The following is a 14846-nucleotide window of genomic DNA, read 5'->3' on the forward strand; positions in this document are numbered from 1 at the left end:
ACACACACACACACACTGAAAGACTTGAAGTCTGGGGTAAGATATCAACACACACACACACACACACACACACACACACACACACACACACACACACACACTGGGGCAGGGCAGGACATGCAGTAGTTTTCTTTTTCACTTTTAAAGAAAACTTTAATTAAAAGATTATATCAGAAATTAATTTCAAAGATCATCTTAGTGTATATCTCAATGGAAATATAGATGATTAGCGTGATGGCAAATATAGAAGTGATGCTATTTAAACTCTATGTAAATGACTCAGGACATGTGGTGCCTTAAACTGAACCCATGAATCAGCTATCATTGATTAATGTCTGCTAGATAATTAGAGTGCTTGATTCACTTACTGCCAGGAGCCACACCGAAGCAGCCAGTGGCATACTTTCTCACTGCAGATGTTGATTGATATTCTAAGGAAGTCGACCCTCTTTCAATGTGTCCCATCCACCATTACAAGTTCATCCTTGTTTGCACATCATCAGACGTTCCCTCCCTCACCTTCTGTTCTCCCAGAATCCATCTGCTTCATGTGTATGTGTAATTGTGTACACTCGACTGCGCAAACAATGTCTATCAGTCACTTCCTGCAGCCAACAGGTGAAAACGTAGTTACAAAAGGATGACATCACCTCGCCTGTCAGACGAAGCACTCCAAGAAAAGACCTAAATGCCTGATCCTCCATCCTCACTGACCCATTTGAGCTCTCCTGCTCCTTGCTCTTATTTCTAGATGGACTTGCCACCAGTGCATCCCCCTTAATAATTCACAGACATGACTTTGAGTTTGTCAGCTGATACAGCCTGCTCTGTTTTCAAGCCACACCCACAGTCAGACTAAGATAGTCAGTCAGTTGCTTCATCAGCCAAACAGTTAATAGACTGTGTAGTCAGTGGGTGAATCACTAAGCTGACCAGTCTGGATGAGTCGCTCCTTTATTGCTTTTGTTGCTTTATTTAGTTGCCTCCACATTATAAATACAAAAATTGCAATGGACACAAATGTTCAAATTTGTTTGACTTGAAAATTACACTTTTTTTTAATACAGAATAGAATTTTTTGCTGTTTTGCCATGTGCTTTGCTAAATCCAGTCAAGCTTTGGTGGCTTGGTTTAGTATAGTTTAGAGTACAACAAATTAATTGTTTTTCTTTTTTTTCTTTTCCCATGATGACATCTTTAGATTCTTTACCACATGTTCTTTTAGTGCCTCAAAGCTGCTTCCAAGTAGGCTGACAAGCTGAATGTCCTGTTAACTGGTTAATGAGCCAGGCATCCCCTCTCCTGGTCTCAGAATCCCTTGTTAAGAAAGGAAAATTGCCGCATTAGCTGGTATCTCCTACTTTTTACTATTTAATCAGCCAGCTAGAAGTTATGAATTGATTATGACCAATGATTGTCTGCACACTGTACATCCACATTGCAATAGAAAGTGCTTCACTGGTTATTTCCAAGTCTGACACCACCAGGTAACAGGATCTGGCACTGTACGTTAGAATCCAGTCATTGCAATAAGGAGCTGTACTCATTGTATTACAGTATGTTGTAGCTTCCAAATGTTCATACTGGTGTTAAGTCACCAGCTTTGCCTCCCCTCTATGTGGGTCTCCAATCAGTATTTACAGTCACAGTCCTATTTAAAAATAAAATGGGCATTAGGGAATGTATTTGTTTAGTGTCCCGGATAAAAATCTCTATTTTGTTTCATAATTTGTCTTAGTCTGGATGGATTTGAAGCAGTACTGATCCAAGGGCGATCAGTATCAGTTGAAGTTGATCTTTATCAGTTAGTCTTATGACCAGGGACTAAGCTTGAGTACACACAAAACGGGGCTGGAAACGCGTGTACGCCACTTTCCATGCAAAGGTTATGATCTATAAAAATGTGGGAAGAACTATAGAACTATACTATAGTTTTGATGACTTGGACACATTTAATTTCAATGGGAAAAGGGAACATTGCTTATGCACGGTTTTATAAATATATTATATATTTTTGGCGTAAGCCAATTTTGGCTTTTGGGCGTACGTACACATGTTTTTTTCCTACACACAGTTTTATAAATGAGGCCCCAGGTCTTTTCAGGATTCAGGTTTTTTAGTTTGCCTGAGATATTGATATGAGATATGCAATGACCTTTTTGTGTGTGTCAGCACCACAGCATTGAATTTAATTGAATTGTTTATTGATCCACATCAGCTATCTCATCCACAGACGAGTGCTGTTCTACCTGTGGTCAAAAACAGATAGCAAATTACAAATTGCATTGTCATTTTTAGACATAAGCATGCATACCATATCATACAGTCTACAACACAAACAAAGAAACAAAAAAGCACTTTAATTTCTTCAGCACCACGAGGACCTCACTGTAAGTAAGTGGATTTTCAGGAGTTACAGGAATCTTGTTGTAATGTCTAAGTATTAGAAAAGAGTAGAAGCTAGAGAGCATGCAGAATAAGAGCTTTTCTCAAAGGTCACGCCACTGAAGAAGATGGCAGAAACAGAGTGGAATTGAGACTCATTTGATGGAAGTATGGAGGTAGGTGTAAACCTCTACAAAAAGGGCAATATCACAGGCAGTGTCAGGCACCTCCATTATTTTTGACATTTCTAGGAAAACTCTTTCCCTTTGTGGTTTTACAGACAACGATTGACAGTAAGCGGTCTGGTTGCACTTCACAGAATGACTATGGCTGAACGGGTCCATGTCGACAAAGACAGAGAACTGCTGTACTGTGCTGCGTTCACTGTGCAGCAGGCAGGTGAAGATCAGGTGTTAACGTTCAGCCTTGTCAGCTGTCACGCTTGGCCGGGGAGTGGATATATGCCAGTATGAATGGCAACATGATATCCACACCTTTTAACAGCCGGTGAGAAGAAACTGAAGGAACCTGTCAGCGAAAGACTGAAAGATGAGAAACCACAGTCTATCAGAGCACTGTGGCATCGCCTGGTTGGTAGAATCAGGGAAAGCATAGAGAAGGTCCTCTGAACATGGGTGGGGAAAAAGCAGCAGCCAAGCAAGAGGAAATTGGGGAGCTTTCTGATGGAGCCAAACACCTTGTTTATTTCTGGGTTGCTGTCAAGCTGACAAATCAAAGTAATGCTCATTTGAAAGCTGCTGAAAACCTGAGCAGGGATTGCCTTGGTGTTGTGCCTCCTTGGTAATGAGCCATCAGAGTTGTGGCAGAGCTTAGGCGGATGTACCAAACCGCCGTCTGGCCTGAATTATCAGAGTAAGGAGAAACAAAAGTCGGTCGCATTTTGCAGTTGACTCAACAGAAATAGTAATCAAACCATGTCATGCTGCAAGGTCACTGTGTGAGGTCTTCTGCCACGAGTGTCTGACGGGGGCATTTATGACTGCAGTTATTGTTGTGAAAAAATGATTCCTTAGGTTATTAAGAATCATTCTTGAGCTTGTTGTGTGATTCATTGAGGAAAATATTAACTTATCTTATCTGCCAGTTGTGTATTCAAATGGTCTGGGCAGAATTATCCACCAAAGCAAATCGCAAACTGTCTATTTTGGACAAAAATGTTGATGTATTGAACTTTTTGTGACAGTGAAAAGCAAAGGAGCATTAATGTTGAATTAAAAAAACATGCAAGTTGCCAGTTTAACAGCTAAATACACTGTAGGGAATGTGATGTTAATCAGTCTTTGTTTGTGTGTCTCTTTCTCTCTTTCTTTGTAGACGAGCGGGGAGAAGGTGAGTAAGTTGAGTCTGGTAGACTTGGCTGGAAGTGAGCGAGCAGCAAAGACTGGAGCAGCAGGGGAACGACTCAAGGAAGGAAGCAACATCAACAAGTAAGCAAAAGCAAACTCATGAATGGGTGTTTTCCCCATCAGGCTGTTTATGCACCCTAAATTGACTTACAGATGTTTTCCCCCTGGTAATGTTACTTTCTTTCCCAAGACATTTTTTTCTTTCTAACCACAAATTGTTGTCATATGTCTCTTTAGACTAATTTTGTCATTTGCACTCATAGCTGTAAATGTGAAGGAAAACATCCTACGTTCTAATCCTACGTTTAAAACTACTTTTTTTTTTTGTGGAAAAACCCTTGAAGTACAGTTGATGTTAAGTTCACCCAACACACAAGGACATAGTTATATCAACTATTGAACAGATACATGAAATGAATGAAAGGCACTGAGTGTGTATGTGTGTTTGTCAGGTCTCTCACTACACTGGGCCTGGTGATCTCGGCGCTAGCTGAACAGGGAACAGCCAAGAACAAGAACAAGTTTGTTCCTTACAGAGACTCTGTTCTGACGTGGCTGCTGAAGGTACATACATGATACATATGTTGGCCAGAGACCTCTTGTGTGACTATCCAGTGCATATTCTTTATTTTCTCATAATTTGTCTCTGTGTCTATCTCCTTCTTTCCTGTCTTCTTAAATCTTTGCCTTTCTCCAGGACTGTCTGGGAGGCAACAGCCGCACAGCAATGGTTGCAACTGTGAGCCCATCAGCCGACAACTACGAGGAGACGCTATCGACGCTGCGCTATGCAGACCGAGCAAAGAGCATTGTTAACCATGCTGTTGTAAACGAAGACCCCAATGCTCGTATCATCAGGGAACTCCGAGAGGAAGTAGAGAAACTACGAGTACAGCTGACTCAGGCAGAGGTATTATATCTAGGAAATCTTAGAAATCAGCTTGTCCAGTAGTCTTATCTGCAGTTTATTTTTTATTTTATTTTTTCCCCCAGTCTTTGAAGGCTCCTGAGCTGAAAGACCGTCTGGAAGAGTCAGAAAAGTTGATTCAAGAGATGACCATCACATGGGAGGAGAAGCTTCGCAAAACTGAGGAGGTTGCACAGGTAAGACACACAAGAGTTGTGAATATATCGTAATTAAACCACACATATTGACCTATAATACATAATCACTCCATTTGGTAAAACTCTCAGATTTTGGATTATACACTGTGTGAATGTGATCTTTGTGCCTGTCTGTTTTGTAGGAGCGCCAGAAGCAATTAGAGAGTCTGGGTATTTCTCTCCAGTCTTCAGGGATTAAAGTTGGTGATGATAAGAGTTTTCTTGTCAACCTTAATGCCGATCCTGCCCTAAATGAACTGCTGGTGTACTATCTGAAGGTACACACCCTCACTTTCCTCATCATGCTTCATGCCTTTATGCTACTTATTCTCCCTTTTTACTAAAGTATCACTAGAATGTTGTTGTTTGACACAGATGAACACTATTTGGGTTATAGAAACTGACCTTACAGTTGTTTGCCGTTGTTATCTGATATAACAGTGGGTGATTGTGGAAAGCAGTGTGGGAAGAATCAACACCGGATTCACACCAATTATATAAAGTTTGAAAGCACAAAACCACTTTCAAGAAAGAATAATCATGGTTCTGTTGATGGACTGATCAGATAAAGGCATATACTGTATATATAAGCTGTGGTTGCTTATGTTATGTCTCAGGAACACACAAAGGTGGGCTCGGCAGACTCTCAGGACATACAGCTGTGCGGCATGGGTATCCAGGCAGAGCACTGTGTCATCGACATAACGGCGGATAGTGCAGTCATCCTCAGCCCTCACCGCAATGCTCGGTAAGGAAACATCACATACCCCAAAATGTAGCGTTTATGAGGGAGGAAAGCTAGAGAGCAAGCACCTACAGCTGAGGTTCTTTTACCACTGGAGACAGTTTTGAACAGTGATGTCATTGCTGTCTTTGTTGTGTTATAGGACATGTGTTAATGGTTCTCCAGTGACAAGTGCTCTGCAGCTTCACCATGGTGACCGAATCTTCTGGGGAAACAACCACTTCTTCAGGTAATTGAGAAAATATTCCTCAAAGGTTGGTTGTATTGTTTGGATTTGGTATGTTTTTGGTTAGTTGGTTGGTTTGTGCATGGCTATTTATTTTTCTTGGTTTTGTTTTGGTTGGTTGGGTTTTGGGTGGTTTGTTGGTTTGTTTTTGATGAACTGGTGTTTTGTTGGATGAATGTTGGTTGGTTAGTTGGATGGATTTAGATTTTTACTTTACCAACTGATACCAAGTATAATGGTCAATTCACCGGACATCCTGCCTACAGGATCAACCTGCCTAAACGGCGCTCGCGGGGAGCTGAGGACGAAGACGGTGAGGGTGGCTTGATGAAGAACAGTGGCAGCAGTGAGCAGCTGGATGCAGATGGTGACACAGCCAGCGAGGTGTCCAGTGAAGTCAGCTTCTCGTATGAGTTTGCCCAGACAGAGGTCATGATGAAGGCCCTCGGCAATAATGGTAAGGAGGCATTAAGGGAACTGAATATCTATATTCTGCATTGATGGAGCATTAGTACCTTTTGTCTCCTGTGTTTCCTGACTCCTCTGTTTTTTCCTGTCAGACCCCATGCAAGCAGTCCTGCAGTCTCTGGAGAGGCAACATGAAGAGGAGAAGCGCTCTGCTCTGGAGCGTCAGAGACAAATGTACGAGCAGGAACTCCAGCAGCTCCGCAAGAAGCTGAACCCGGACCGTCTGTCTGCTGGCCCCTCTGGAGTGCCTGCAACTGGCCAGCAAGGTCCAGGACAGCAGTCTCACTACCGCAGCCTGGAAAGACTCAGTATGGGAGGGATGAGTCATTCAACCAGCGCTCAGAGCAGACTCAGGCAGTGGAATGAGGACAGGTTAGATTGCACACACTGAATTAGAATTTTTTTTAATGTTTATTCCGTTGGAGCTTAACACCTCCTTGTCGTATTCCCTCCTACTTGGCTCTGTCCCCCTTCTTCACTGCTCCTTCAGGGAGGTGGTGTTGGTTAGGAGTCTGCGGCGGTTGAGGGAGCAGATAGTGCGAGCAAACCTCCTGGTGCAAGAAGCCTGTTTCATCTCCGAGGAGCTGGAGCGACACACAGAGTACAGAGTCACTCTGCAAATCCCATCAGACAACCTCAACGCAAACCGCAAGGTCTCACACACACACACACACACATACACACACACACACACACACACATACACAAGCATGTAGACACTCACACATGCACAGATTTCCCTTCATCTATTTTTAGCACAGACAATTCTCAAAATACATTTGTGTGTGTGTGTGTGTGTGTGTGTGTGTGTGTGTGTGTGTGTGTGTGTGTGTGTGTGTAGAGGGATGCGGTGCTCAGCGAACCAGCCATTCAGGTTCGACGTCGGTGTCGAGGGAAACAGATCTGGAGTCTGGAGAAGACAGAGAACCGACTCGTTGACATGAGAGAGCTCTACCAAGAGTGGCAGGACTACCACCTCCATCACCATGACAACCCTGTGAGTTGACAAAGTTGCCGTGTGAAGACTTCCAATATCCCTGCCAGGTCAAAAGGACAGCACTAATAAGCAGAGCGATACAAGGACGAACACAGTTAGCGACTATGTCATGAGAAATGAGGACATAGCCTTTGGTCAGCTTATGGAATCATAAACACTGAGCAATGTTGAGTCCTACTTGTGGTTAAAACTTGCATTACAGTGTTGTATTCCATGTTTTCCCTTTTTCCATTAGGTGATGCGCTCATATTTCCGTCGAGCAGACCCATTCTTTGACGAGCAGGAAAATCACAGTCTGATCGGTGTTGCAAACGTCTTCCTTTCCTGTCTCTTTTATGATGTCAAGATGCAATATGCTGTTCCCATTATCAACCAGAAGGGGGAGGTAGGTAGTCACTGAATTGCTGGTTAGCGATTTAATTCCTGAATCTCCTATTCTTGCCCCCAAAAGTGAATCAATACAGAATCAGACCTTGGCAGCGAGACTACAATAGAATTTCTTCAATTAAGTTTCTTTTGCAGTTTCTAAATTTCAGTAGTTACTTCTATTGAGATTTTACATGTTTTAGTAGTCTCTGTGACACCCATTCAGAGTGACTTTGGCTTTTAATTCCTGGGTCATCATGACCATCAGAGGCAAAGGTCACATGATATTCGGATGATAATCATGTTTCTAGAATGCTACAGTGCGATAGGCAAACACAAGACAGGTTGTAAAAAAAGATTCATGTCAGCTGGATGTTCAAAATACAATTCCAAATAGTGGATGAATACATTTGCAGTAGACAAACTTACATTTATAGACACATTTTCTAGGTATTGTTGGGGTAAAGTTGTTTTTATTTTTTCCCCTCTCCGGTGGTCAGGTGGCTGGGCGTCTTCATGTGGAGGTGGTGAGGGTTGGAGGCGGATTGGAGGACAACATGGCTGGAGGAGATGACCCCGACAACAACCAAGATAGTGAAGTCCAGGATCGCAAACTGGTCTGCATGGTAAGGCAAATCATCACAGAGAAGTACATTATCTCCAGTATTGATGCCTGGGTCAGACAGTAGTTTAAAATAATTCCAGGACCTTTGTTTTATCACCCTGAGTTTACCTCTGGCAGGAGGCTGCGGTCCATCGGTACCAAAACCTCCCCCACCCCAACTGACACTTGCACTCAAACCCATTGCTTTATAACTCTTAACAATCTTCTATTTTTTATATTTTGCACATTCATGTACAGCTCTTTCATCTCTATTTATCAATCATCCCTCATGTTATGTCTGTTTATATTGTATATACTATATATTATAGTCACTGTTATTGTTTGTTTATTGTTATTGTCCTCAATGTATGCACCTTAGACACCTAGACGAGACAAATTGCTTGTTGGTGTAAAATCCTTCTTGCAATAAATGTTTCTGATTCTGATTCATTCTCAGTATACACCCAGTTTATGAGGTAAACCTAGTTAAAACGAATAGTGTCGTAAAACAGTCCCGCAGTAGGTTTTGATTCAGCTTTATGATCATTTTGTAGTGTGTGTTGTTAAGTAGTTAAATTACATTTGACCTGTGTTTCCTCCACAGATAAAGATCCTGCAGGCCACCGGTCTTCCCCAGTACCTGTCCAACTTTGTCTTCTGCCAGTATTCATTCTGGGACCAGCCTGAGCCCATCATCGTGGCTCCTGAAGTGGACCCATCATCCTCGTCGCCCAGCACCAAGGACCCACACTGCATGGTGGTGTTTGACAGCTGCAAGGTGAAGCCGGGGATGGAGAAGGCAGACAACAATAACTGTGTTAAACTGACACATAGGGAGTTTGAAAGCAAATATACCCTATATATATAAAAGGTGGGAGGAGAGGGAGGGGTCAGTGGTAAGTTGTTGGTATAACACTGAATTATTTTTTGTTTGTCCTGCAGGAGGTGGCAGTGTCAGTAACTGAAGATTTCATCGAGTACCTGACTGAAGGGGCAGTTGCCATTGAGGTATATGGACACAGACAGGCTGATGCAGGAAGAAACCCGGCCCTGTGGGACCTCAGCATCATCCAAGCCAAGACACGCACACTACGGGACCGGTAGACACATAGTCACTCTTGACTCTTTAATTTCCAGAAACTGGTGAAAATCCATTGCGCTGTTGTTGCCCAGATGTGCTGATAATGTTTGTTTTTTTAGGTGGAGTGAGGTAACGCGTCGCCTGGAGCTGTGGATTCAAATCCTGGAGATAAACGAGAACGGAGACTTTGTCCCAGTGGAAGTGGTTCCTGCTAGAGATGTGCGGACTGGGGGAATCTTCCAGCTTCGGCAGGTAGGAATAAGGCCTAACACAACCACAGTCAAGCAGGTCACAGCAGGGGGAACGAGCCAACGTTGCCAACTTTTAAATATTTTCTGAACTCCTTGATCCTCCTCCTTATCTCCAGGGTCAGTCGAGGCGAATCCAGGTGGACGTGCGTTCAGTTCAGGACTCAGGCACCATGCCTCTGATAGCAGAAATACTGCTTGCAGTGTCAGTTGGTTGTGTGGAGATGAGAAACACCACAGCAGACCAGGAAGGAGATGAGATGGACAGTTATCAGGTAAATCAGTTGAATGCAGCCCTGTCTACAATCTGTTTGCCTCTATTAATAAGTCTTAACTTGACTCACAAGTAAACCACAGTGCAGGTTGATTAACTGACTGGTTTGTTGTATAGGAAAGAGACCTGGAACGTTTGCGGCGGCAATGGTTAGCTGCTCTTACCAAGAGACAGGAATACCTCGACCAGCATCTGCAGAGCCTCGTCAGCAAAGCAGGTAACCATTATACAAACATTCATAAAAACATACACATTAATAAATCTGTAAAACTGCCTCTTTGCTTTGTTGTGGTCTACAGCTTGTAGGCATGCTCAGTTTCAGGCGAGTTACATTTTGGTGGTTTCGGCGGTGTAGGAAGTGGTAATTGTTTGAACGTTGTTGTGTACACAGAAAAGACAGAGGATGACACAGAGAGGGAGGCCCAGCTGCTGGAGTGGCGCTTGACTCTGACAGAGGAAAGAAACGCTGTCATGGTGCCCTCTGCTGGAAGCGGCATTCCTGGAGCTCCTGCTGAATGGTAAGACACATGGCAGGATGCACTTGTCTCTGATTGTATGTATTTAATATTTCCCCATGATTGCATCCTTCAACTTCTGTAAGTTCTGATGAGTATATATGTTGATCCCGGTGTGTACCCCGTATTTGTTCACAGGGTTCCCCTGCCAGGCATGGAGAATCATATTCCTGTCCTCTTCCTGAACCTCAAACGTATGCCACTTGTTTGCTCAATAATTTATGCTAACATGTTTTTCTACTCGCTGGCTGATTTACAATGTTTTCTATTGGTTGTGCCAGCTGATGACCTCAGCTCTCAAGACCAGTTTGAGGTTCCCGAGGCTGGAGGTTGGGACGCCACCTTGAGTGGAGAGGATGAAGACGACTACTTTGACCTACAGATCGTCAAACACTACGATGGAGAGGTGAGGATGATGCACCTGCATATTTTTCTGAGGAATTCCTGGAGTCGATTTGGGAAACGGCGTCATTCACTCATTGTGTTTGTTGACCCTGCAGGTGAAAGCAGAGGCATCATGGGACTCTACTGTCCACGAGTGTCCCCAGCTCAGTCGTGGGGGAGCGTGGCCAGAGCAGCGGGTATACCTGACCATTCGAGTGGTGGTTCAGCTCAGCCACCCTGCCGACATGCAGTTGGTCCTCAGAAAGAGGATCTGCGTCAACGTTAACCCGGGCCGCCAGGGATTTGCACACAACTTTCTCAAAAGGATGTCCACCCGCAGCACCATACCTGGCTGTGGGGTCACTTTCGATGTGGTCTCCAACATCCCCGGGGTAAGGCCAAGGGACAAGTTTGTGTTTCCCCTAAGGAACTTTCATCAGGCTAAATTATTAAACTCAAATCTTTTATGTTTTGTCCCTTCAGGACGCCCCTGGTTCAGAGGACAGGGAGATGCTGGCCAACCTCGCTGCCAGTGCACACAACAGCCAGTCAGCTGATGACGAGGCCGCAATTGAGAAATACCTCCGCAGTGTACTCAGTCTGGAGAACATCCTGACTCTGGATAGACTCAGACAGGTAGGGGAAGAAACTGATGGATAGACATGCAGTCAGTTTAACCCACACCGTGTTTTAACACACGGCAGGCAAGAAGATACATGGCTTTTTAAAATATGAAATATCCAAGTTGTGATTTGATTTGATTTTTTTTTTCACTTCAACAATTTAATAGGGTACTTTCTAATATGTGGAAATGTGCTGTTATAGGAGGTGGCAGTGAAGGAGCAACTGACAAGCAGAGGGAAGAGCAACAGAAGAAGCATTAGCTCTCCTTCTGTCAACAGGGTAAAACACAAATACCACCCCATCATAATGCACTGCAAGACGATGAAATATAGTACACTTTAATGGAATTCCTCTCCCCCTTTGTCCATCCGTCCTCAGTTGTCTGGAAGTAGACAGGACCTGTCCACAACCTGCCTGGATGATAAGGTAACACACACTTTTTGCTTCTTGCCTCTACATGTCGACTGTTCTCAACAACAGCTGGCCAAAATGATAAGTTCCAATATTGGGGGATCCAGTGGAAGTTAGTGTTTAAAGCAGGAAATGTAGAAACGTCAGCATGTCATGTAACCATCTGTTCATATGTAGCGTTGACATCTGGTAGCTTTGATGTTATATTACATTATTCAGACACCAATGTCCTGTGATCTTTCTGTTTCTCAGGGTCGATGGGAGAGTCAGCAGGATATCTTCATGCCTTCTCAGTTTTACCGCACCCTCCCCCGGCCCGCCTCTTCCCCTTCCACCTACTCCACCTCCCCTTCCTCAACCCCTACTCCCTTCGGCATGTCACCGCCACAGAACCAGGAACCAGAGCAAGGTAAAAACCTCCTCCCTTTACCCCCTCTACCTCTACTCTCTTCTCTTCTCTACCATACATTCTTTGTCACATTTTCCCCCATCCTCCCAGCTCTTACCCTCATACCCGTTCTTCCATCCCTCTTCTTTTCAAACGGGTTCATCCATTCCTGCTATTTGCTAATCTCAGTTTGATCACACACACAATCCCATGTGTGTCTGTTCACATTACAAAATGCTGGGTCTCCGTTCTGTTCCCTTTCTTCCCAGCAGAAGTGATGTGTAAATGAATGTGCCTCTTCCCTCCTGCTTGTTTTGGTATTGCTTACATTCATTTCTGATATCTTTCTATCTATGTCTACTGTAGTGCTTTGACATTCTTTCGCTTCTTACTTCATATTCATTTCAATGCTTTTCATTGTAATCAATTGCTCTGATCAATCTGAATATTTCTGTCTCATAGTGATGTCTTGTCCCTGTCAGAAGTCATGTTACTGTGGCGTGCTTTAGATTAATTCTGTTCACAAAATGAACAGAATTCATATTTTTTTGCAGTAATTTCTGTTTCTAGCGATAAGTTTGTTTTGTTTGTTGTTTTTTTATCACGTAATGGCCAGCTGATGTCTTCTTCTGTCAGTCTATCACTGTGTTGGGATTTTTTTTGCCATTTCCTGGACCCGCTTTCAACTTTCTGTCTTAATCTTCCACACCTCCTCTACCTCCCACACCTGCTCCTTTTTCCTGGCCTCTTTCCTCTCCTCTGCCTCCTCCTCACCCCCTCCCCCAGGTCGTTCAGGACTTGCTGCCTCTTATCTTTCAGTTAAGGCGCTGGTTCCTCAGATGCCCAAACTGCTCAAGTCACTGTTTCCAGCACGGGACGAAAAGAAGGAGCTGAGACCTTCGCCACAAAACCAGCAGGTCAGTAGAGTAGCCCAAGTCGTCAACTGGGGGATGGTGGAGCTGGGTGGTGGGATCGATTTTAAATTTAAATTTTTAAAGTTAGATTAGAAATTTAAGTAGTAAATAATGCTAGACTAGTTGGACTACTACATTTTCTGCTCTGGCAGCAAGGCGAGTGTACAGGGATGCATACATGTGTTGTCATGTCATGACCTTGTTTGGTGTTACTCAGCAGCATGTCCCTCGCATCATGACATCAGGAGGGGACGACAATCGAGTCAAGGCTGACACGGTGAGATTACCAAGTCCAACTTTCTGTTTGATCTCTCGTCACTAGCTCAGATTGTGTGTGTTTTCTTTGATAGTTGGGCTTGATCAATATGGGTTTTGGTTTGTGCCACAACATTACAAAAAATTTTGTTTTTGTGTATTTGTAATTTGATCAAATAATTGGGCTGTGGATAAACACGCCAGTTATCATCAATCGTACAAGACGCAGTCATATTCAAGCTGCACAACATTGAACCCAATTTCAATCTGGGGTCACCCCATAAATATTGGGGGCCTGACAGAGATGGTGAAGCAGCAGAGGCTGAGATAATCCTGTATTTTAGTCCATAGTGTGGGCCAAGCTCCAGAACAACTGGATCCTACACTTCTAACAATGCAGCCAGCAGCTCTCTGGAAAATACCCACGTCATTTAAACTCTACGCCCCCACATACTTTCTGTTACAGCAGAGATAAACCAAGTAACCCCGATGACATCAATTTGACAGGATTAGATTTCAGCTCCCCTAAAGCCTTTCCTATGCTGGGTAGTGCACAGCATGCCATGCAGTAAACACGTCTTCATCGGTCAAATTGTTGGTGTAGCCCTTTAACTTCCAGTTCTGCTTCCACAGTTTGCAGAAACATAATGTACATGTGTTCCTAAAACCTTTTCATTTACTCATTAGCCAAAAGGGTGAAAGCGTTTTTTGGTCTGTTGTACTGTACTGTGAACATGTCAATATTTTCATGCTGCAGAGACCCTGATTGGTCCGAAGGGTGACTGTAACATTTTTGTGGAAGTTGATTATTATTGATGATTATTGTTTTGCTGTTTTGCCTTGCATGTTCTCGTCTGTCCCTCTGTTCCTGTGGCAACCGTTGGGTTTCCTGTAGACCGCTATCCTACGGCACCCAGCCAAAGACAGACGGGCAGAGTTCCCAGAAGTCCCTCCTCTTCCTGTGCATGACCCGCATGACATCACCCCCCTCAGCCCCCTCAGCCAGTCATCAAGCGGCTACTTCTCCAGTAGTGTTTCTACAGTTACCCTGTCTGACGTCCTCCAACCCTCCTCCTCGTCTTCCTCCCTCCTGGCTGCCGAGACAACGTTACCCACAAATCCCCAGCAGCAGGGCGCTGACAGGAACAATGATGTAACCTCTCCTCCTCAGTGTGGCACCAAGATGGCTGCCGTCGCTCCACCCGCTTCCCACAGCTCAGCCAACCATAACAACGGGACCGCAGAAAACTCCTTCTCTGAACACAAGCAGGTCAACTCAGGAGGAGGAGGAGGAGGAGGCTTTGAGAGGCTGGAGATCTTTGTGGACGATGAAGAGCGTAGCCATGACGACGTACTGCCGGATTGGCTGTCAGAAGGGGCATATGTTACAGTAGGAAGCAATAAGGCCGGGATCGTGCGCTACATGGGAGTGACGCAGTTTGCTGAGGGAGTGTGGGTGGGGGTGGAGCTGGACACCCCTGTAGGTAGGT

General features: G+C 44.2%; 1 protein-coding gene across 2 annotated transcripts in view; it reads left to right on the top strand.

Moving 5' to 3' along the window:
- kif13ba (kinesin family member 13Ba) overlaps positions 1–14846 on the top strand; it is a 38977-nt gene that overhangs the window by 18235 nt on the left and 5896 nt on the right. The window contains exons 10-38 of one of the 2 annotated variants that reach the window (XM_084015714.1): positions 3721–3833; positions 4205–4316; positions 4450–4662; positions 4746–4856; positions 5000–5134; positions 5474–5604; positions 5744–5830; positions 6094–6284; positions 6388–6667; positions 6786–6948; positions 7137–7292; positions 7528–7677; positions 8159–8284; positions 8867–9040; positions 9205–9362; positions 9463–9595; positions 9711–9866; positions 9983–10082; positions 10257–10383; positions 10519–10574; positions 10662–10786; positions 10881–11156; positions 11248–11400; positions 11590–11667; positions 11767–11814; positions 12052–12208; positions 12974–13104; positions 13319–13378; positions 14252–14840. In XM_084015714.1, the coding sequence (XP_083871840.1) occupies positions 3721–3833; positions 4205–4316; positions 4450–4662; positions 4746–4856; positions 5000–5134; positions 5474–5604; positions 5744–5830; positions 6094–6284; positions 6388–6667; positions 6786–6948; positions 7137–7292; positions 7528–7677; positions 8159–8284; positions 8867–9040; positions 9205–9362; positions 9463–9595; positions 9711–9866; positions 9983–10082; positions 10257–10383; positions 10519–10574; positions 10662–10786; positions 10881–11156; positions 11248–11400; positions 11590–11667; positions 11767–11814; positions 12052–12208; positions 12974–13104; positions 13319–13378; positions 14252–14840 (4489 nt within the window). The remainder of the gene's footprint in view (positions 1–3720; positions 3834–4204; positions 4317–4449; positions 4663–4745; positions 4857–4999; positions 5135–5473; positions 5605–5743; positions 5831–6093; positions 6285–6387; positions 6668–6785; positions 6949–7136; positions 7293–7527; positions 7678–8158; positions 8285–8866; positions 9041–9204; positions 9363–9462; positions 9596–9710; positions 9867–9982; positions 10083–10256; positions 10384–10518; positions 10575–10661; positions 10787–10880; positions 11157–11247; positions 11401–11589; positions 11668–11766; positions 11815–12051; positions 12209–12973; positions 13105–13318; positions 13379–14251; positions 14841–14846) is intronic. The other variant, XM_084015715.1, reaches the window with a different exon arrangement.

The sequence above is a fragment of the Eutrigla gurnardus genome, assembly GCF_963514095.1.
Source record: "Eutrigla gurnardus genome assembly, chromosome: 1".
Taxonomy (NCBI): Eukaryota; Metazoa; Chordata; class Actinopteri; order Perciformes; family Triglidae; genus Eutrigla; species Eutrigla gurnardus.